Below are 24,470 nucleotides of genomic sequence, written 5' to 3'. Positions count from 1 at the left end.
TTCATTTTCTTTTTTACCTCATGTACCTCCCTCCTTTCAGAACAAGGAAAAAACATGCCATGGATCCTTTCCTTTTTAACCCAGCAAGACTAAACCTGGAGTCTGCTTTGAGTTCCTGGGTTTCCAGATGTGAAATGTCTTCTTGAGGCCATTTTCTTCATTTTTCCTTTCTTAATTTTTCCTTACTTCTCCAGGAGTCTGCTTTGTAGATGGATAATTGCATTATATGGTAAATTCAGCTGAGTTTTCAAGCATCTTCCTAACCATCAAGTAAACAGTACAAGTGCAATCAACACTGAAGTATCAGCTGTGATTCAGATCTTTCCTACATATAAAGCCCTTGCTTATATCTCCTCATGTTTAACTTCTTGTATTCCCATTCCAGCATAATGACTTTGGCCTGACAAGAGAGAAGACAGAGGCGGCAAAGAAAAAAATGCTTTGATTTTCCATGTCAACATAAAAACTTGGAACCATGTAATGGTATGGAAGCATTAGCAAACAACAATAAACTTAAGAAGTATGTTGCTTCTAATTGCTGAGGGCTGGGCATTAATCCTACAATATTTAGAGGAAGTGTGAAATAAGGCATAAGTAGTTTAAATAAAGCCAGAGGGAAGTACCTGTTTTCTCTGTTCAAGAAACAGCCTGAGATAGAAAAGAGCAACCTCACATTTTAGTCCTGCATCACTGATGAAGTAAAGCCATAGAGGAGCTGTTTTATCTAGTAAAACAGAGGACTGGGAAGCTTCCAGTCATTTTTCTAGAACCACTGTGCTGTGAGAAGTGTCTTAAAATACTTTAATTTAGAGGTATTAAACATAAACCTTTAAAGGTCTTATGGAACATGACCTGAATTTCTCAGGCTCTTCTGCTAAGCTGATTGTTTCTGAAAATATCTTGATGAACCATAATAGAAGAATGAATCTTTATGGGGAAAAAAAAAAAACAACAAACAAATAGCAGTAACTGCTCTTGACGTGACAGTTAAGTCTTAAGGAACTCTTACCTTTTATACCATACTAACTAGTAGCTTATTCTGTCTAGAGGTGCTGGGATATTCTCTTGGGACAGATATCAACAGAATGGTAGTTTCAACCTAACACTCATGAAGATATCAGAATAGGTCATTAGGCTATTTTGGGGACAATCCTTTAACAGGCACATCAACCATATAGTGCAGGTGTTCTACAGTTTTTAAAAGAATGCATAAAAGTAGTCAAAATACATTGTGATTAATGAATGTGATTGCCACGACACTTTAGATTTGATACAGGCATCTTTTAGGATCAGCATTATGCCATTTCCGTGTCTGAAACAAAAGCAGTATGGCAGGGAGCCTGATTGCTAAGGGGAGAGTATAAAGTCTGTGATTGAAAGCTTCCAGTTTAATGGAAAATCCCCGACTTCAGCACTGACAAACCTGGATACCGGGTTTAAGCACTGAGTGAAGCAAAACTTTCTTTGTCTTGTCATGGTTTAGCCCAGTTGGCAGCTAAGCAACCACATCGCCGCTCACTCCTCCCCTCGGTGAGATGAGAAGGAGAAAATTGGAAGAAAAGGATAAAACTCATGGGTTGAGATAAGGACAGTTTAATAGGAAAGTACAAAAAAATGAGAAGGGATAACAACCACAATAATACTAACAAAAGAACAATACAAAACAATTGCTCACCATGCGGAACCCAGAACCCAGCCATGATGCCCCTTTCCTGGCTAGCTCCTCCAATATATGTTCTGAGCATGACATCATAAGGAACCAAACAGTCCCCCTTGGCTAGTTTGAGTCAGCTTCCCACGATGTGTCCCCTCCCAGCTTCCTGTGAAAAGTTAACTCTATCCCAGCCAAACCCAGGACAGTCTTCACTGATGAAAAACAGCCTTTGCAACCAGTTCAACTTCTTGTAACGCTTACTACGGAAAAATGGAAAAAAAAAAATCTGCTTTTTCTTTTGTACACTGGCATCACACATAACTTTGGGACTGATCCCTTTAGATAGAAGCCAGGGTGGTTTCAGAAAGTGACCAAAAAAACCTTCCAAACACAAAGGTTTCCTTTTCTGCGAAGAGTAGCTCCACAAACATGACCTTTGTCCTTCTACACAGAGATGTCAGCAAAGTAGAAAGAACAAATGAAGATCTTGCTAGCAAGAGGTCTCATACAGAATCGTCGAATCATTTAAGTTGGAAGTGACCTTGAAGATCATCAAGTCCAACTGTTAACCTAACACTTCCAAGTCCACTACTGAACCATGTCCCTAAGCACCGCATCTACGTGTCTTTTAAGTACATCCAGGGATAGTGACTCAACCACTTCCCTGGGCAGCCTGTTCCAATACTTGACAATCCTTTCCCTAAATTTGTCCTAATATACAACCTAAATCTCTCTTGGCACAGCTTGAGGCCATTTCCTCTCGTCCTATCTCTTGTTACTTGGGAAAAGAGATCAACACCCACCTCCCTACAACCTCCTTTCAGGTAGTTGTAGAGAGCGACAAGGTCTCCCCTCAGCCTCCTTTTCTCCAGGCTAAACAATCCCAGCTCTCTCATCTGCTCCTCGTAAGACTTGTGCTCTAGACCCTTCACCAGCTTCACTGCCCTTCTTTGGACACGTTCCAGCACCTCAATGTCTTTCTTGTAATGAGGGGCCCAAAACTGAACACAGTATTTGAGATGTGGCCTCACCAGTGCCGAGTACAGGGGGACGATCACTCCCCTAGTCCTGCTGGCCACACTATTTCTGATACAAGCCAGAATGCTATTGGCCTTCTTGGCCACCTGGGCACATGGCTGGCTCATATTCAGACAGCTATTGACCAATACCCCCAGATCCTTTTCTGCTGAGCAGCTTTCCAGCCACTCTTCCCCAAGCCTGTAGTGTGACAGACCCTGACTGATATAATCACATCTGAACAGAACTTTTCTACAAGTACAAGCCTCTTTCTGTCATTCCTACCAGACCTTCATGCTCAGCTGCTTCTGACACTGAAAAGCATCCGCCAACAGTAAACAGGAAGAAGAGTGTCCCAAATGTTATTGCCAAGACAACAATCACTGTAGTGAAGCTTCTCATAACTCCAGAATTGTCTTGAACATTGAGTTGAGTATCTGTTCTTAACACTTCTGTGGATCACTAGAACACAATACTCTATAACTCGGCTAACAGCAGAATAGTATAAAACCAGGATATCAAGAGGAGATCCACATCTTTTCTTCCATCTCGAAGATGGATTTTTATTTAGTGCCCAGTTCTGCCACTTCCTTAGAAGAAGTTTCTTTGGTACATACTCTCATCCCTGAATCTCAGTTTGTCTGTAAAACAGATAATGATCTCAGAAAGTAGCTGAGACCTATATATCCCGTTGTACTCTCATATGGATAATACAAATAGCAAATCTATTACCTATAATCCTAAAAGATGACCAGAGTGCCCCCTCAAGGATTCCATTAGCTATCACTATTTAGAAATTAGTTTTTATGGCAGAAGTTGTAATACATTTCTCTTCTGAAGAATAGTGAAACACCCTCAGTGGTATTTGCATTCTGGTGCTACCTACCAGGCACAGAACTACATGGATTTCTTAAATCTAACAGTTTTACAACCTGAAATGTCCAGTTACTGCTGTCTATGAACTCATTCAGTATTCCCCCCTCCTCTCGTGTCCCATCTCTGAAAACAGATAAGGTAAACGGCGAGTAGCAGAGGTGACTGAGGCACACAGCACAAATGAGGCTTCTTCTCAGGAACAGCAGCAGGGAGCTATAGCTGTACCTTGAAGCTGTGAGTAGAATACAGCAACAATCCATTCCTAAACATGAAAAATGCTAAGTAAAATGTCAAAGATTCACTACATCAAACAAGAAAGCACCACTAGAAAACCTAAAAACTCAGGCTGCCTAAATATCAGCATTTTACTCTGGCCTGTGAATTAGAACCAAGCTCCTCCCATCCCCACAACACAGTTGTCTGGTTTGCAAAGCGGTTTGGGGGAGGTGACCTAAACTACTATCGGAGGAAACAAAGCTGGAAGTCTTAAACTATCCAAGTGCGTAAAAAATGTGTTCCAACTGTTAAATGGAGAAGAGAGATGTGAACTAACATGAACATTAACATTGGCAAAGGATGTTCTTCCCTTTCTCTCCAAACAGACTAGACTACTCAGGACAGTGGAAGCAGCAGAGAATAATGAAGATCTGACAGGTATCAGTCAAAATCTTTAGACTATCCATTGCAATACTGGAAAGAGCTGTGGGTATTATTCCATCTAATTCGTGGTTATCCCTCTTGAGTCCTGCATACGACATTTAGCTAGAGATCCAAGATGATACTACTTGTCACGGACTGGAATACAAGACAACACTGCTTCTAATACATCATCCACAAAAACTGCACAGACAGGATGTCACCATTCTGTCATTAGAAATACTGCTCAGTAAGATATACATCGTACTTTCCTGTCTTTCTAATTTACTGAAGGAACAGTACAACTTTCATCAGTTTCCTATTAATCTGAAATCCTTACGTATCAGTTGACACTGAAGAGCATTTAAGAGAAAAAACATCATTCCGTTCCAGTTTTACAATTCCAAAATAACAAAAATGCTATCAAGGAATGTATTTGGTTAAAGAGATTAGATTTAACCGGTTTCAGAGCTGCATAATCATAAGCATCTGACAAATCTGAAAAGCAATGTATTACCATGTCTGAGATCTTTCCAGTGTTTCTTGAGTGTCCCTCACACTGGCAGAGTTTGAGCCTTGCCTCTCCAAGTATAATTACGGCAGACCTCTTCCTCTTGTGTTAAAGATAATTCAACTCACTTAACTGCTAAGACGTGTTTGCTGAGCTTATGTGAGCTCTACTACTTTTATCAACATGGATATTCCAAAGCACGTGGCGCCCGACAATCACACCATTGTATGATTCTGATGGTTACTGTACCGTATTCTGTACCTCAGATTCTGATGGTTACTGTACCGTATTTTTCATTGTCTGTCAACTAAATGATGCCAAAATAGTGTTTAAAAGTAGAATTTACAGCTCTCAGTATTTCTTCTAAAATAAAATTAAAAGAGGAGAAACAAATAAGACGATTTTAAAGTTTTCCTGCAACCATGTCTCTTTTCTAAAGTCACCCAATGAAATAGATGTTTCCTCACCAATGGAACAAAGCAATATTTTTCTTCCCTTGAAAGCAACCAAATACTGCAAGATAGTTTAAGAGAAAAAAATGGCATTTTCAATTACTGCTAGTAAGAAGATGTAATATATTGACTGTCAACCACCAAAATACTGTCAAATCTTCATCTACAAAAACACGTTCTGTGACAAAAATATGTTCTGAAATGATGAAGTTTGATTTCTCATGCCTCTCTCATTACACTAATAGACATTGGCTTCCACAAGAAAGTGTGAGTTTCCAGTGAAGTTCCTTCTCTACCCTACACTGGGGAAAATAAATCTTCTCTTTCTATATATTCTTCACTGTCTACTGCAAGTGTGAATTTATGATGCTGTCCTTCCTCTAGTCAGAGAGACTATGGAGCCCCTCTTCCTTACCATGGCATCTCTTAATGAAACCTGTAGAAAGTTTATTATGTGAGATGTTTGGTAAGTTATTTCTAAATGAATAATAACTTTAATTTGGAAGATTTAGAAGCCTGATTATCCAAGTTCTGTCTCCAAAGACAATATATCTAGCGGCACTGCTGCAGCATCCTGCTGAGGTCTAGCAACAGGATACTCTCTTCCTCTTTGTCACTTCTACCACCCAAGCTTAAAGTACCTTTTTTCTGAAAACATACTGTAATTAAACTGAAGCCCTCATATAATTACGATATTTTTAAACTATGACTAATTCCACAAGATACCATTAATACCTATAATATAGCATTTAATATTTCAAAAATATTCACTACTAATGAGTTTTTCTTTCTATTAAGGACTTCTTAAAAGATTTTATTTAACCTATCCATTTCTCATGTTTTCAATTGTGTAACAATCAGTCAAAGAAAATATCCTAAATCTTACCAAATACTCATCCTCTTTTAATTATATTGTGGTAACTCAAGCACACAGTTTAAGATGCTGTATAATCACCTAAGCAAAATTAAACCAATCAAATGCAAAATAAATAATTTAAATTTATGAAATAATTTCTTTTTTTGATTCCTCAAACATTTAAAATTTCATGTTGTTATTTTTCGTACCACTATAGCAACTCCAAGTTTTCTCCATCAGGTCTCTAAATTTATTTTAAATTGCATTTTCACTTGTTTTCTAAACATTGAGGCATAGTCACAGTTAACTTTAATAGTAAAGCCATGAAGAAAATAAAATCTTTTTTTTTAATCTAAAAAGCATTTTACTAATTAGTACAAATCAAAAGTAATAACATTTCTTAAAGAGTGAAATAATTTAGTAATGTCAACATGACAAGGCTTCTAAAAACCTTCTCCAATTTTATGAGTGCAGTATGTGATACACTTGCGTTAAGATTAATTTTTCCTTTAAAGATATTTATCTGCCATAATTTCACTCGAATTGCCTTAGTCTTACTCCTGTTTACTGAGGTTTCAGACCAGATTTCTTTAAACCATTTTTTTAAAAAAAAATAAAACCAACAAAACCAAATACGCATGCTAGATTCACAAATAAAACTGTCTGTGCTATTGAGGCACTTCTGAATATTTTATCTTGTCACATCCTACAGGTAACAAAAAAAGAAAATGATCTAACTAAACCTGAAGAACTAGATCTGAAAAACTGCAGAAAATAATCTCTTCCAATAACGGGAGTGTAAAAGTTAAGCAGAAAACCATATGGCAGGGATATTCAGTTAAAAGATATATTAGCTTGTTTATGCTAATGCTTTTGAGGCTTTACTTGCACAGAATTATCACCTCCAATAAGCTCATACGCACCAGGTGCTCATAAGCAACAACAATTGTAAAATACTAGCCATTTGCACTATCCTCAGAAATCAAACTGCTGTGGACTGATTTGATTTATAAGTCAGAGCATGAAATACAAACAGCTACTAGCATTAAAACTCAGAGAATTACATCTTGAAAAGCTACAGTAACAATGTTTTGCATATAATCCATATTTGTTTTGCATATAATGCATATTTATACACCCCGAAAATGCATGATTGCTGACAAACTTAACAATGTAAATTTAAAACACTGAGCATCACAAACAAAACGTTAGCAATTAACTTTCACATACCAATAGCAACACCTCCATAAGCCAATTTCAAATCCATACACTCAGCTCTTTATGAAAACCCTCCTCATAGAAACACTAATGTTGTCATCTTTTGTACAAGTACTAAGCACAGGTTCAGAATGCACCTGAAAATTTGAGTTCCCAGTGGAAAATGAGGCAGGTCTTGCTAAGAACTACATACCAGGAATCTGCTTCTGTCAAAACTAAGGTGCCTCTGGAGTGGTACAAAATCAGGCGTTTAGAGATTTGAAGGAATTTAGTAAACCAATTTATTTGAACAATGGCCACTGTCAGATTTCAAGGTAGGGGTTTTTTCAGTCCTCTTTTCAACCTGATATCCAGTTACTTAGTTCTTAAGTAACTACGACAAGCTGTGAAACAAACTTTCTCAAACTTTTCAAACCAGGGGGTCTTTGTGCATAGTCCTTCCTACTTATAAAGAAATTTAATCAGTCACTGTTGAAAAGAACAGTAAAGAATAAGGTCTCACCGCATGGCATTCGTAACACTGAGTTTTTAAAATGTTTAGGAATTAACACATGGGCAGTTATCTTTTTATGCTTTTAGATAAATAATTTAAAATAAACTTGCAGCTTGTACTTCTCACTTCCCAACACATTAACCAATAAACACAGAGTGAACTGGAGGCACTGGATAAACATCGGTATAGGGAAGAGAATTTGCCAGTTCCCTAAGCTCAGACTAGCTTGACCGGATGGCTCTAAGGCTTACAAGGCAACTTGCAGTTATTTGAACGTGTCACATTTTGGTATGATTTGAAATGAGAAATCTACAGCATTAACAGGCAAACGTGGAAATCAGAAAACATTGCAGAAAACTGCAGACAAAGCCAGCAATTACCCTAAGCCCTAATCTTTCCCCTTTTATCTCAGCATTTAGATTAAATTCTCCAACGCAGTTAAGGTGAGATCACCCTGACTGAAGATCTAAAGCAGTTTTAAAATTATAAGTTATAATTAAACGTGAAATTACATTACTACATGAATGACTTATTGTTTTGCCCGTAAACAAACACAGGCATAGAGTTACACAAACTATTCCTTTTATAGTTGAGAGTGCTGATCTCTGTGGTAGGTAAAAAACAACGAAGTTAGACAAAAGCATTTTTTTTTTCCTAGGAAAAGAAGTACCCAGTTTTAAATGCTCGCAGACAAGCCTAAAGAAGTTATTTGAAACTTCTAAATGCCATGAAGCAGACAGATGGGGCTCTCCACATTTTTTTGTACTACAGTAACTGTGTCAGCCATTCTCTCTTGATAGCAAACTCAAAAGCACACAGCAAACCTCTACTGCTGTTCGAGAGGTACCAAACCCAGCCCCCTTTCTCGGCAACCTTGTCACATAATCTGCATGTTGGTAACGAACCTCATCCACTGGCATGTTAACTCTCTGCAGCATCTGTCACTGCTATGAATGGTTGATCATAAGTACCTCTGTAGTCATCTCAATGCTATTAAGCAGATGGCAGCGCTAAATCCGAATGATGTAGTACATCTCCCTGGTGGACTTTGTTTCCATACACTACCATTATTCTACAATTCCTCAGTGATAAATCTTACGCATTCTAGAGAACATTAAACAGTGAACTGACAGTGGCAATTGATTTATTAGCATCCATTTCCCTTTGCCCCATTATCGTCTTCGCAAACACTTGTGCAGATCATGTATGGAGTCACTAAGGGAGAAAAGTGCTTTTGCTTAATTTAAAACAGATTCAGAGATTTAAAATAAATAGAATTTTTCTTCATGCTGAAAATGTTTAAAATGATCTACAAATTTAAATGAAGACCAAACTAAACGCTCCTGCGTCCTCCACAATATTCTTCTCTGAATTTGCACAATAAAATTGGTCTAGCATTAACATCAGGCCATGAGACATCCACTGCTTTCTGCAATAAATCCAAGTAAAGGATTCCAGTTCTAGACAGATTTGGGCAAGTCCTTTAAGAGTCAGCTAGGTTGTGTAAGTAAGCATGCATATGTGCTACTGAGGGGAGCTGACAAATCTACACGCATCTGACATAAGAAAATATCAGCACCAGCAGTCACAGGAGCATGGTGTAACTCACATTCTACTGTAAGATCCCAAAGAGGTTTCAGCATACAACTGCATACGTTAAATTATTACATACGTATACAGCAGAAATTTTACGAAGGAATTACTGACCGCATGATGTGAAATCTGCCCTGCATGAGAGTAACATTCAGCCTAGTCTTGCTGCTCTCCTTAGCTGGGCATTGAATACCAACCATAAATTATCAAAGCTTTTGAAAGTATTCATAATGCTATATTAAGGTAAAACTGTCTCAGATGCTTTAAGCAATTGCTAGCCTTTGATTTTCAGAAAATGAGAGATATTTTGTTAAATTAATTTTAGATTCTTTTGTTTTGTTTTGTTTTTAAAACAATACTGAACAGCCCAGTTCATTAACCATCCCAGTTTATACTGGTAAAAATATCACTCAACAATCCTCTGCACAAAACTATACATATAATTTAGTCACATCTCTTCCAAAATCAGTTAAGATATCTAGTTAAGCTCAGTACAGCTCCAAGGGATATTTAAGTCTTTCTGACCATAAAAATTATTCTGTTAAAAGACATCCTAAAGCTTTGTTGCATGAACGAACAACTGTGGATAAGAAAATATTTTAAAGGAAAACTATTTTCTGTAGGATTAGAAGGCATTAAGACGGATGAGAACTTGGAGAAAACTCTGATGTTTCTCTCCCTATTAGTACCGTGACAGGTTTTAACTAAAGCTTCAGATTGCCAAGAACAAGCAACGATAGAGTCTCACACAATGCCAAATAAAATGCCATTAAACTTTTAAACATGTGATTTGCCAGCAGTCACCAGTTAGGTTACAGAAAGGAAGAACTGTTTGCAGAGGTATGCAGAGTCTCAGCGACCATAATACCCATAGAAATACACAGCATGCCATTCTTCATATCTGAATGTATCACCCATCCTAGTCCACCTCCAGGGATACCCGAGGAGGAGCTGAGAGCCCCACCAGAAGCCGGCAGCTCTCGCAAGAGAGACTGATAGAGCTTGGGCTTTGCAAGAAGCAACCATGGGAGACTGACACGGCCTCGGAAGCACGAGCGACCGGTAGCGATGTGACCAGGGTGGGCAAACAGGGCTCGAGAGGATGCAGCAGCATGCACAGCAGTTGGAACAGGTTGTCCAGAGAAGTTGTGGATGCCCTATCCCCGGAAGTGTTCAAGGCCAGGTTGGATGAGGCTTTGGGCAACCTGGTGTAGTGGAGGGTGTCCCTGCCCATGGCAGGGGGGTTGGAACTAGTTGATCGTTGAGGTCCCTTCCAACTCAAACCATTCTATGATTCTTTGGTGCAGAAGGGCGTGTGAGAAGGGCTGTGCACCCTGCTCGGAGGCCCACACCCCAGGGAAGAGCTCCAGATCTCTGTCATAACAGTGGGCACCAGCCTCAGAGTTAAAACCGATGCTTCTACAGAGAAAGCCCCTGAGAGACGTCTGACACTTCCACCCAGACAGAACTTGTAAGGCAGGAGACTTCAGTTCAGATGGTAGTTGCAATGAGTGCCCAGGCTTTCTCCTGGAGAAGGGGCACGTGCATGTAAAACGTGCACACGTTGATAACGTGTTGCATCAGGCGGCCAAGTTGCAGGAGACAGTTAAAAGGCTGCGCAGTATTAGAGCGGTCGAGACAGGAATAGATAAGTGGTTTCAGAACCTTGCTCCTAAGGCAGACACCACAGAGAACAAGGCACCTTGGACCCTGATGACTCACAAAAGTAGGACTCTGCTTCAGGCCCCACCCTCGAGGATGAGAGTCAAAGCCAGATACGAAGCTTTAACAGCCGCAGACACCCATGAGCAAGGTCTGAAAGGAGAAACTGCATCAGCAACACATAGTGGATACCACAAAAAGAAAAGATGAGCACTCGTAGTGGTGACTGTCTGTTAAGGGGCACTGAGACACTCACCTGCTGACCTGACAGGGAGTCATGAGAGGTATGCTACCTTCTGGAGCTAAGGTCCAAGATGTCCAGCCAGTGATGAGTGGTGTTCCTCAGGGGTCAGTACTGGGACCAGTGATGTTTGACATCTTTGTTGGAGACATGGACAGTGGGATCAAGCGCACCCTCAGTAAGTTTGCTGAGGACACCAAGCTGGGTGGTGTGGACATGCTGGAGAGAAGGGATGCCATCCTAGAGGGACCTTGACAGGCTGGAGAGATGGGCCTGTGAGAACCTCATGAAGTTCAACAAGGCCAAGTGCAAGATCCTGCACGTAGGTCGGGGCAATCCCAAGCACAAGTACAGGCTGGGCGGAGAAGGCATTGAGAGCAGCCCTGAGGAAAAGGACTTGGGAGTGCTGGTGGATGAGAAGCTCAACATGAGCTGGCAATGTGCGCTGGCAGCCCAGAAAGCCAACCGTATCCTGGGCTGCATCAAAAGAAGCGTGGCCAGCAGGTCGAGGGAGGTGATTCTGGCCCTCTACTCTGCTCTTGTGAGACCCCACCTGGAATACTGTGTTCAGCTCTGGAGTCTCGAACACAAGAAGGACACGGAGCTGCTGGAGCAAGTCCAGAGGAGGGCCATGAAGATGATCCGAGGGCTGGAGCACCTCTCCTATGAAGACAGGCTACTATGAAGTCAAATGAAGCATGCGACTGGGAAACACCAGAATGAATTCACCAAGGGCAAATCATGTTTGACAAACCTGATCACCTTCTACAACAAAGAAACCTGCTCGAGTTGATGTGGTGCGAGTGGTGGACATTGTCTACCTAGATTTCTCCATGGCTTTTGATACAGTTTCCCACAGCTTCCTTCTAGAGAAACTGATGTGTCACGGTCTTGACAAGTGGTCTGTTCGGTGGGTGGGGAACTGGCTGACTGGTCGCACCCAGAGGGTGGTGTTGTTAAACAGCTCCTTTTCAAACTGGCAGCCTGTCACAAGTAGAGTCCCCCAGGGATTGATACGGGGCCCAACACTGTTTAGTATCTTCAGAAATGATCTGGATGATGGGATCAGGTGTACCCTGCTGAAGTTTGCTAAGGATACCAAACTGAGTGGGGAAGTGGACACTTTGGAAGGGAGATCCACTCCGCAGGAAGACCTGGATAGGGTGGAAGAGTGGGCTAACAAGAACCTTATGAAGTTCAACAAGGACAAGTGTAAGGTTTTGCACTTGGGAAAACATAATCCAGGAGTACAGTACAGGCTGGGATCCACCTGGCTGGGGAGCAGCTCTGTGGAAAAAGACCTGGGGGTCTTGGTAGACAACAAGCTCAGTATGAGTGAATACTGTGCTGCTGTGGCAAAGAAAGTCATCAAGATGCTGGGTTGCATCAACAAGGGCATCACCAGCAGAGACAGATGTCATTGTCTCACTTTACTCAGCACTTGTCAGGTCACACCTGGAATACTGTGTTCCGTTTTGGTCCCTGCTATTCAAAAAAGATGTGGATAGGCTGGAGAGGGTCCAGAGAAGGGCCACAAAGATGATCAAAGGATGGAGAAACCTGCCGTATGAGGAAAAGCTGAGAGAACAGGGTTTTTCCATCCTTGAGAAAAGAAGGCTTAGGGGACAAGTTGTCACCATGTTCGAGTATTTAAAGGGTGGGTACAAAGAAAATGGAGACTCCCTTTTTACATGGAATCACATTGGAAAGACGTGATGTGTGAAAAGGGGTAATGGGTACAAGTTACTCCTGGGGAGATTCCGATTGGAAAATTTTTCACAATGAGAACAATCAGCCATTGGAATAATCTCCCCAGGGAAGTGGTGGATTCCCAAACATTGGACATTTTTAAGATTCAGCTGTACAGGGTGCTGGGCCATCTTGTCTAGATCGTGCTTTTGCCAAGAAAGGTTGAACCAGATGATCCTTGAGGTCTCTTCCAACCTAGTATTCTATGATTGAATGACCTCAGATTTGGCCGTTTCTGGGAAATACATCAAAATTAAAAATAAAGAAGAGTCATGATGTGTTGTACTGAATGATCAAATGTGGAGAAATTCCATCTTTAACAGAGGAATCAATAAAATAAGTAAAAAGTTTAAAACCAAAAGGAATATTTCAACTGCCTCCACTGTATCACACACATACATTGTATACACAATGTACACTTGTGAACATTAACCAAGTCTGATGAGGTGCAGGAAGAGGGTTCATTTACTGAAAAAATTCTGCAAATAATTTAATGAGCAAATCCATCTTTTCGGTTTACTAGCTATTTCTCAAATTTCCTCTTTAATACACAATATCATTAATATTATAATCTTCTACAGAAATTAATATCAGAAGACACACTAGAAATGCTATTACTTTTTAAGATTACTGCTTTCAACTTCCAAAAGGAAAGAGGGCAAGTTATTTACACAGGCTAGTCACTAAATGACGCATTTTAAACACGTGAATGCCCTTTATGCACAAATGTATTTTCTTTCCATGCTTTATGAGGGCAAAATATCAAGAATGATGTAAGGCTAAACCATGAAAACAATACACTTTTCCCTAATTTCCTTCACAGTAAGGACATTGTAATGCACCTAAATATGATAAGTATCTATTAGTGGTTACAAAATGACATTTTGCAATATGGGCTACTATTTGATATTCAGATTAAAGATAGAAACGCTGTTCTAGGTAGCTCAGATGGCTGTTTATAGTTATTACTTTTTGCCTGCCAATACAATCCTAAGAATCTTTTTGCCAAGCTAGAAAATATGCCAGAAAATGAGTGTTGATACCCGGTGAAAAACATACAAGTGAATCATTTGTTTTCTTTTACCATGCAGCACTTAATGAAACTAGGAGAAAAAAAATGAAGTAATCATTCAGAAGATAATGAATTCAACAAAATCTAACAGTATACATATTGTGAAACTACAGGTAAAATACAAAGTAGAGCAATCATTTTATGAAGTATCTCCTTTCAGACTGGGCTAAGTATATGCACATATAATATCTAAGCATATTATATATAGTCTTACGTATTAGTCCTTTACAAGAGCAATTTAATTTCTTGGGAGATTTGCTTTTTTCTAATTTTAGTTCAAAGGAAAAAAAAATCGTAATGAAAACCTTCTTAACATGGGGAAAAAATATCAAATCCAACTAATGTTTAGTTTTGGCTCAGGCAAATGACTTTGTAATGAAGTCCAAATGTTTGTGTGCAATAAACTCATTTACCAACATTAGAAGCAGTAAAACAGAACAGAATTACCAACATAAAAGTTCAGGACTATTTTGGTAATTTTCTTTTTGGAAAAAAATCCATTACCGGCAGCTGCTCTCTAAATGTAACATCCTACAGAGCCTCATATTTTGAAGGTCCTACACTGCTGATTTCTTAAGTCATATTATTTTTATCAATTTTCAGTAGCTTACAAGACTCTGTAGGAGCCAAGCATCAGACACAAAGGTATTTTCACTCTGTTAGTTCCCAACGATAACAATACCCGAACTTTCCACTAAGCTTTTTCACATTGACTAAACTGTTGGGCACAGGAAAATACTCATTTATACAACAAAATTGAAGCTGGGTGTGTCTTCACTACAGCAAAGCACAAGTCAGGTGTAAACTGCTTTGTTCTCAACTTTGCTGTGAACAGGTCTGTACTATTTCAAATAAGGCTACATCGTAAAAAAAAGGCTTAAATATTTAGCAGAAGGTAAATCAGTCTGATCAGTTATCTATTTATCAACACCACGATATCCACCAATATCTCTCTTTCCAACCCTCATCTTCTTCCCAGAGGGCAAGGTTTGAAGCTCTAATCACCCCAAATAAACAAAGCAGTAATGCAGTACTAGAGAATTTGATTTCATTTTGTTTTACCATTTTCTCAACATCCTTGTTTCACCTCTGTGAAGTCGATTGCCATAAAAGTTTCATGAAATTCTCAAAGACATTACAAAATCTACTGCTAATCAAACTATGAACGCTTGGCCTAAGAGAAAAAGAGGGAGAAGAAATTACAACTCAGTAAAAGGTGCACAGAAGGTCTCTTTCCAGATGTGCACATCAGAAGTACCCAATAGCGTGGACGATCAGCCAAGCTGCTAAATAACGTGTCATGTGATATTTGCCATTAAGTTCAAACTACCACCTAATACAAGTAGTTTGTACTTGATAGCATTTCTCCTCATCACCAGGACGCATTAGTATTCCTTGTAATTCATGGAGTTTTCAAGTAGTGTTTCCTTTGAAGAATGCAAAATTTTAAGAAAATAAAGTCTTAAAAACAGTGTTGAGAATGAAGTGGGGGAAGGAATACATACGGCAAGAGATTCAGATTTGTCACAAAGACAATTCCACAAAGGAGTAAAACACACTAAAGGGTGTACTTTTTTTTTACAGACAAATAAAGGTAAAATACTAGAATACAACCATGTTTAAGAAGCAAGAAAATGCAATCAGCTCTGTGTTTCAGATGATTTAATACCCTTTATAAGGGTGTGGGTGTTTTTTCTCCTCTCCCCTCTCTGTCTCCCCTCCCTCCCAAAATGAATCTGAACTAAATTTTCCTGAATTTCCTGAACTTCTGAAAACTTTCTGATTTATGATTTGGCATCATTAAACCACTTTGTTTCAAGTTCTCATTTCTGTTTCTTTTCAATCACTCAGTAACTTGACTTTTTTACTTATGGGATACTAGAGACAAATAACACTGGGGGTTATTTCTAATAAGTCTCTTTATAACATTTTTGCTGTTTAAGATGAAATTCAAAAAATCTTTAAGTAAAACTAACTTTCCAACTGTAGAATATTTCAAATGTAGTTACAGCAGATCTGGAGACTCACCTCTGTGCTTGAGTGCTATAGCTGTTATCATAGGAATCATAGCTTTGATCATCATAAGCAGTTCCATAACCATCATCATACTCCTGAAATGATATAAAAGAAAGGTAATATTAACTGCAAGCACACTCTAGAAACAATGTAGTAACCTAGTTCTAAATAAGAGAGACAATACTCTCCTGAAATGCACATTATGACATACATACACCATGAAATGGCCAAATCTTAGTGATGTTAATAGAGAATACTTCCATTTAGGAGGCCACACACATCTAAGATTATTATTAGTTTCAAGGTATTTTAAATTATTGGTAATGTGCTTCAAAAAGATTTTTTTTTTCAGTTAACACTAGCTTGTGCAGAGACAGTACAAATGCTTCGTGTTTCCATGTACTTGAATTTGAGATGAGTAAGGTACTGATCTTCAAGAAAGTTCTGGGAAGCATCTCAGGAATCAAATAATCTGAATAAATATTGTGCAACCGATTTAGGTAGCTGATTTATTTCTGGACAATAATTCAATATTCTACGTAGACTATGGATGGGAAAGAAATTCCCTAGAGATAAGACTAGTAAGAATGATGGTTTTACTTCTTTGAATGCTTTCTGCATACTCTTCAATTTGTCGGAATTTAGCATCCATTACGAAACTAAAAGTAAGGATTTCTTACTCCTCCCACATTATCCACACTATTTAAGTATACACTGTAGTAACACTCTTCCCAAAATAGCACTGGATTTAAATATCATGTTGAACAAACCACTAACTCCAGCTCAAAGCCATACAGAAGTTTTAAGATCAAAACAAGTGACAATGATGCTGTTTTCCCAGAGAAGGATGAACTACAGCAATCCAAAGAACTGTCACAAATTTACTGTTTCATCCAATATTAAACCTAACCAAGCTAAACACATGAAAAGTAGAAACAGCACTTCCTTTGTACTGACTCCTAGGAAATCTTAATATTGAAATCCTATCCAAATATGCCAAAGACCTCAATGGATATTTAGGGGTATCTTGTCCAGATTTTGTCAGATGAAAATGACCTAACAAGAAGACACTTTGAAGATATAGGGACCCAGAGAAATGAAAATCAGGTATCATCTTACATATGGTGTTTTCTGAATAATCGTGTAGCAAACTGGCAACAAAAGATAAAGTCTCATGAAAGAACAAACTCTTTCCCAGGAAAAGGATTATTTAAGAATCTTTCAGACATGACAGAAAACAAAACCAACCAGCAGTATCAATTACGCAGGGATGACAAATGATGGATTGTCCAACTCTAGTAGAAGACATCTCCAATGATGGGAATCCGACAGCTTTCTAGACATTGCAAGGAAAGCTTTCTACAGCAGAAGCTAATGACGTCCTTAAAATACCTGATAGGAAACTGTGAATTTGCTAAGAGGATTTTTAGCATTTCCCCAGTCATTTGAAATTGCTTATATGGAAAACCAGGTAATCTGCACATCAACACTGCTTCACCACCGCTAGATCAGTGAACATGATTGTTTCCCAGCAGTGATCAGTAGAAGGGTGTCTATGAGTATTTGCCCGCACAAGTGAGTGACAGCCTATTCACAGGTCTGGAAGAAGACACAAAGATTCTTCCAATTGTCTGTTGCGAAGAGACTATAGATAAATAGTCCCACTTGAAAAGGAAATGCATTGTTTTCTCTTTCGGTAATTTGCTGTCCTGAAACTAAAAATTAAAACAGATTCTTAGCATTTTCTTTGCCCATCTGATACAGATATGGATTGTTCTTGATAAGCCACACACTAAACCCACAAAACCATTGCCTCCTGGCAGTTATTCCAAACAAGCACTTTATTACTTATTGATGCAATACACAGGCATCTGTTAACAATGCAGACACTGATCAGCAGTGGAAGTTGAGCCAACTTATTTGCTCTGTTCCAGAACATTTACATGACATTTGGTCTTCTCTGACAGAATCTCCCAACTGTGAATCAGCCATCCCTAAGAGGGGCTCCCAAACTTCAAATCGTGCACACCAGGCAGTGACGACAAATGAAAGCAGAGGACCAAAATTAACCTTTTAACATGTTAGGAAAATTTTGCCACTAAGTGATCCTTGGAGAATCCTTAAGCGATAAGTTCTATTCTTCACATTTACATTAACTATTATACTAAAAAATTGATCACGGAAGAAAAGGGGAGAACAGACAACTCTGAAGTTATGGTGCATCTATGACCTCTTGAAGATAAACAAAGTAAATTTGAAATAGGAAGACCCTTAACAAGATGTCTAGCAGAACAAAAAGAAAATGTCAGGGAGATCTCTGCTATATCAGACTTAGGTGTTTCTAGTGTGTGCATTTCTATTCCAGAGAAATTTTGCCCAGAACTCATTATTGTCCACCATTTCGTGTTGATAAATTAACCTGCAGAACTGCATTCAGTCCTGGGGCCCCCAGCACAAGAAGGACATGGAGCTGCTGGAGCAGGTCCAGAGGAGGGCCACAAAGATGATCCAAGGGCACCTCTCCTATGAAGACAGGGTTGGGGTTGTTCAGCCTGGAGAAGAGAAGGCTCTGGGGTGACCTTATTGCAGCCTTCCAGTACTTAAAGGGGGCTTACAGGAAAGCTGGAGAGGGACTTTTTACAAGGGCATGTAGTGATAGGACAAGGGGCAATGGCTTTAAACTGAAAGAGGGAAGATTTAGATTAGATATAAGGAAGAAATTCTTCCCTCTGAGGATGGGGAGGCATTGGAACAGGTTGCCTAGAGAAGTTGTGGATGCCCCATCTCTGAAAGTGGTCAAGACCAGGTTGGATGAGGCTTTGAGCAACCTGATCTAGGTGGGGGAGGGTTTCCCTGCCCATGGCAGGGGGGTTTGAACTAGATGATCTTTGAGGTCCCTTCCAATCCAAACCATTCTATGATTCTGTGAAATTCACTACTGTAGAAATCAAGTCCTGCATTATTATACTGTTGAAAATGGCTCTTATAAGCCTTGAATAGAAAGATATCTGATTTGACACTTACATATAGGACTCTTGTCACTTAGCATAAAAAAGATCAGGCATGTGCTGTTGCTATTACTATAATCTGCTTAAATAGATCAATTCTTCCTTTTTATGGCTGTATTTACATTTATAAACCAAAAAATTTACATTAAAACCAAGATAAACTTCATGTGCAACATGCTGAAAAAAATAACAATAGTTTAAGGAGCTGCTCTCAATGGCTTGTTCTGTTAAGAGATTCAAATTCCAAAACATTTGTTTAATGTGCACTAATCCCATGAAGGAGCAATTAGGCAAGGGTAGCTGAAGTATGTTTCAGAGCTTTCCCTGAACTAGGTCTGACACAGTATTTTCTCTTAGTCATACAGTATTTGAAAACTTTCACCAGGTTATGAGTAAGGTCGGCCAAGGCAGAATGTTTTACATTTTAGATTAAATCCACACTACTTCAGTATTTTCTTTCTGACACAGACCTCTCGTGGCTTCAATAAATGTTTTCTTTAACTTTATTTAGCATCTAGAAATATCCTTGGCCATCTGGCATGTTTCAGTAACATAAAATATCATGCTAACTTAAATAACTATCATTTTTACACATATGAAAACGAACAGAAGAGAACTTAAATATGCACAGATATTCTGTACTTAAGTACATTACGGATTCACTGACAAGCATTGCTATACAGATTTCTTTCTGTATAACACAGGAAGAATTACGCCTTCACAAGAATATTTTAATTGCGTTTTTCCTGCTGATTTTTCAGCATGTTTCTGGAATTTATAAAGGCATTTATTTTTGTATTTAAAGCCATTATTCTTCTTCATGTGGATGACAGCGTTTGTGTTCCTACCACCTACCAAACGCAATACAATGGACTTCTCCTCTACTCCAATTATGTAAGTCTATAAATAGCTCTACCTAAAGGAACTCTGTATTCAGAAAGACTTCACTGGTGAAACCATATTTCCTCTCTCACTCCAAAAAACAGAAGCCCAAACAAGATCATATTTTCATCCCATGAACAGGATCATTTTGTTTCTGCTGTTCCTTATTCTACTTTTCAGGATAACCTAGAAAACTAACTCTCAACAAGTTTAGTCTGATCAAAAGAAGGGAAGTGGGCTGTACCGTTTGTGCTTACAACAAAATGTAGAAAAGAGTTGAATATACTGAATTCCTCTTAAACTACAGGTATTTTCCACACAACATTTTAAATATTAACCAGGAAGGTATCAAGAGCAACTGTCCTGCCTTCTGTTAATTTCAATCTTAAGAATCTTCCCCTGAGGAAACAGAACAGCTAGAATTACAAGACAGATCTGCTGAAAAGAATATGAAGTTACTCTGTAAAATGTCAAACCTGATTAATAACTCCTTTATTAAGCTAGCCTATAAAGCAGAATTACGTTATATTTCCTCTTAAAGAGAGCTTCTGTCTGCAGTTATCTCAGTGCCCACAGTTGATATAAATCCAAAGAGCAGCACTGGTAACAGTAATTGTTCAGTGCAAAGTGCAGAAATTTTTCATGAACACAACCAGAAGTGATGTGTAAATATGCATCCTTGAAATATATTAAATAGTAAGTTACTATCACAGGTCAAAAGATGATAAAAGCAATGAAAGCAATCTTTTCTGAAACCTCTGCACTACCCAAAACACTATAAATCATGCTAAGCCTTGTTCATCAGTGTTTCTTTCTAATAATTAAGTACTCTAAACGTACCCTTGTTCATGAGGAATAGGAAATTGTGGCTTTAAATTATAATCTGCTGGCAGTGACAATGACAGACTAGTGTTTGGGCCCTCTTTAGGGGAAATTAACAATGTTTCAAAGAGAACAAGATAGAGAAACAGGAAGAAAGAAGAGGGTAAAAAGTTCATTTTAACAAAAAGGCCATTTGCAGTGCTGGAAAAAAAATCATGAAATCAATAAGAAATGAATTTTCCAGTTCTACCCCACTAACAAAATCCATCAAAGGAAAAAATTAAGGCTCTTATCACTACAAATAAAAGGTGGTTGTTTCTTTTCCTCATCATTCTCTGAAATTAATACTTACACCAGTTCTTTATCACAGAATACTGGAGAAACATCTTTGTTTTAGATAAAAACTACCACATTCAAAAAAACCCGTGGGCAGAGATTAACTTGAAGGAGAGAGAACATGAGACAGTATCAGTGCAGTGCAATAAAGAATTATTTTTTTGGTTTACAAATTAGAATTTTAGAGGGAAGGAACAGCCATTTTGTTGTGTGGAAGTAACATCTCCCCATCATTTAATCAACTGGGCAATCAGAACAAATGTGGGTAGCTACTACCATCTAAAGTCTGAGTGATAACACTAAGGACATTAGCAGCAAACATGCACAGACTGTAAGCTCTTATTTTGTAGATTTTCATCTGGTTTAATCTACAAGGACCCTAGTGCATTTTCAGCCAAAACAAACAAGGTATTCCTGGAATGCAAAATGTACTAGTGGATTGTCTTTTATGCGCCTTCAAAAAAAAAGAATTGCTAATGAATATAGGCAGTAACATGCAAACCAAGTTACTATCAGGCCAAAACAATTCTGTTTTTCTACATGCAACAGCAGGGAGCAGTGTCAGAATCAGGAGGACGACTCATGTTCGTTCAATAATACCAAGTCAAAAAATGGTCAACTTAGATCAACAGCTTAAACTCTAAAATCACTTGAGAAGAAAATATTTTATATGCATGTTATAGGTGAACTGTCAACTTTGAGATAGGCAGGTGGAAAAGCTTTTCAGTCTTTCCCCAAAAGCACTCCTCTGTTTCCACAGCCAGAGCTGCCTGAGTTTCTGAGAAAATGAAGACTTTCTATTCTCTCTCTACCTCATCCTGAAAACCCCAGAGAAGGTAAATGTAAAAGATTAAAAATGAAACAAAACAATTGATGGACTTAACTTTAAAACATTTTTTAACATTTATTTCTTCTTGCTTGTCCTATTTAGCATAAAAAAGCACATTGTAGCTGGCAAAAAAAAGCCAAGAAATAATAGTTTGCTTGTTATGAACTGGCTTTCCCAAAGTCTTACCTGACTTTCAGAATAGTCTTAGCACTTCTGAAAAGCCACAATTCAGTAAATACATTGCTTGAAAAAAGGTTTAAGACTGAAGTGGAAACCACAATATTATCTAGAGAGGATAAGAGACTCCGAATGGACAAAATACCATTTCTCCAGTTCCTAGAGAATGAAGGTACCTCAAAACCTTTTCCGGGAACTCAAACAAAAAGCTTTACACTCAAAACAACTAAGCAAAAACTTCTGAAATTAATTCTGTTAAAATGTTGCATGTTATCAGGAAACTCAATATTCAAAGACTACAGTAAATTAAAACACGTTTTGACTCTTGCAAAGTGACAATAAAGTTATACTTGAACTCTAATCAGGAAGAATTCAAATTCTTTCAAAGTCTTACGTCATGTGGATTAGCCCTTACTTTACCACCTTAACTCCAAGACTATTTATTTGTAAATAAAAAACTTGGGTTTTTTTTCATATTGTATACAAAGTTTTTGCTCTTTTTTCCTACAGATTTTTTATTTTTCAACCATGAACAGTAAATGAGCAAATGAATGTTAATGAGAAAAAAGTCTACTTTAATAACAGTTTGCCCTGCAAAATCAACATTGTATTAATAGATCTAAGCAACTGCTTCCACAGCATGCTTTTTTAATCCTAATTTTCAGTTTCTGAAATCTAAACTAAGTACGATCTCCATGAGGAGACAGAGAATTCAAGCTTAATTCTGGAGATCAAAAAAGAATTTGCACCAGCTTTCTAAGAATGGGCACTCCACAACAGGTTATAGGATATTCAGTTCAATGGGCTTTCACCTGTAAATAATATGACTTTGTGTTCATTTATTTCACTAATAGATACATATACGCATATTTTATAATAATCACTGGATTATGAAATGGATTTCTGTTTTTCACCATCCAGCCAAATGTTGCTAGAGAACAAACTTCCCTTAAATCTCCCACAAATTTGTAAGGAAACCACTGCTCCTGACACTGTGTATGCTAGGACAGCCAGCATGGTGGTCAGCACACCCTCTCCAGAGAGAACTAACGGAATAAAATTACTTGCAACGGGCATTTAAACCAAGGGCCTTCCACTACTGGAGAAATACTGAGCTCTAAATTAAGACAAGACATATAGCATCACATCTTCTGCTCATCGTTTGGGTGGGATCTTGTTAGCCAGCGTGTTATGTAAGGTCTTTTGGGTTTTCCCCAATTCTCATGAAAAACAGTATGAGCATAGTCTCTTACTATCTATAATATATACGTATTTTCTAGTACATGTAGTGTGAGCATAATCTCACAGTACAGACTTAGTATGAGAATTACAAACTTAAGGCTGAATTAAGTCCGAAGCACTGCTTTGTCCACCAGTAAAAGCAATGTATTTCTGTAAATATCCAGAAATGTATGCTTCAGGAACTATAAACTTTTAAAACTTAGCAATCTGTAAGCTTTAGGATCTCTCAGAATCAGGTGACAACTAAATACAGATTTTAAAGAGTAGATCTTAAAGTCTGTTTTCTGCATCCCTTTTGTATCCAAGCGTCCTATGCACCCTTCTAAGAAGTCTGTATCTATACCTTTAAGTTAAAAAAAAAAATCTTTAAATGTAATTGGAAATAGTTCATAACGTTCTTTTTCAAGTTACAATTTACTTAACATTTGGAAGGCTCCCTAGGTCTCTTACTGGTAGACATTCCATCTTAATTCAATTTCTTATTACGGAAAGCAATCTCACTGAAGCATTCTAATTGAAGCATTAACTGCTAGAAATTACACATGTGGTCACTGCCTTAGAAAAATCTGCTGCTGACGCAACCCTTGTCTGAACACAAGAAAACATCAATAAAATTGCTAGAAACAGATCTGAAGCTCTGCCACCACTTCCCCTACACACACTAGGAAGAGACATTTAGATCTGATTGCTTTCCCAAGTAGTGTTGAAGCAAGTCTTAGCCATAACTCGCTAGATTGCCGAGTTTTATTTTTCAGTGCAGACACTCCACACTGCCACAGCAACGTGGTTTAAATCCATGATAAAGTCCAATTCTTAATGCTTAAAAAAAAACCCTGATTATCAATTCAGATAAATCTCCCTCTGTGTTTAATACGTTCAAGCAGCCAAAATGGGGCTTGACACGGCATGATCACAAATATATCCATTTGAAGTACAAAATTGAAATACTTACAAAATATTTGCAAAATATTTACCTTTGTAAAATGAAAACAGCAGCAAATAAAAATCTAATCTTCAAAAAGCTTCAGATACATTGCTGTGTTATTAATTTGGAAAAAGCCTTAAAGTTTGAAGCTGGTAAGAAAAGGACAACAGGAAGAGAGCAATTGTTACTAGGCAGTAACTGAG

The 24,470-nt window shown here is 38.3% G+C and overlaps 1 protein-coding gene across 2 annotated transcripts in view; it reads right to left on the bottom strand.

The window, feature by feature from the left end:
• Nucleotides 1–24,470, bottom strand: part of KHDRBS3 (KH RNA binding domain containing, signal transduction associated 3) — a 109,218-nt gene that overhangs the window by 7,481 nt on the left and 77,267 nt on the right. For both annotated transcript variants that reach the window (XM_086609578.1, XM_086609579.1), the window contains one exon: nucleotides 16,059–16,141. In XM_086609578.1, coding sequence (XP_086465704.1) covers nucleotides 16,059–16,141 — 83 coding nt within the window. The remainder of the gene's footprint in view (nucleotides 1–16,058; nucleotides 16,142–24,470) is intronic.

Source organism: Tauraco erythrolophus, chromosome 3 (assembly GCF_009769465.1).
Source record: "Tauraco erythrolophus isolate bTauEry1 chromosome 3, bTauEry1.pri, whole genome shotgun sequence".
Classification (NCBI taxonomy): Eukaryota; Metazoa; Chordata; class Aves; order Musophagiformes; family Musophagidae; genus Tauraco; species Tauraco erythrolophus.
This window is presented reverse-complemented; position numbering and strand designations above follow the sequence as displayed.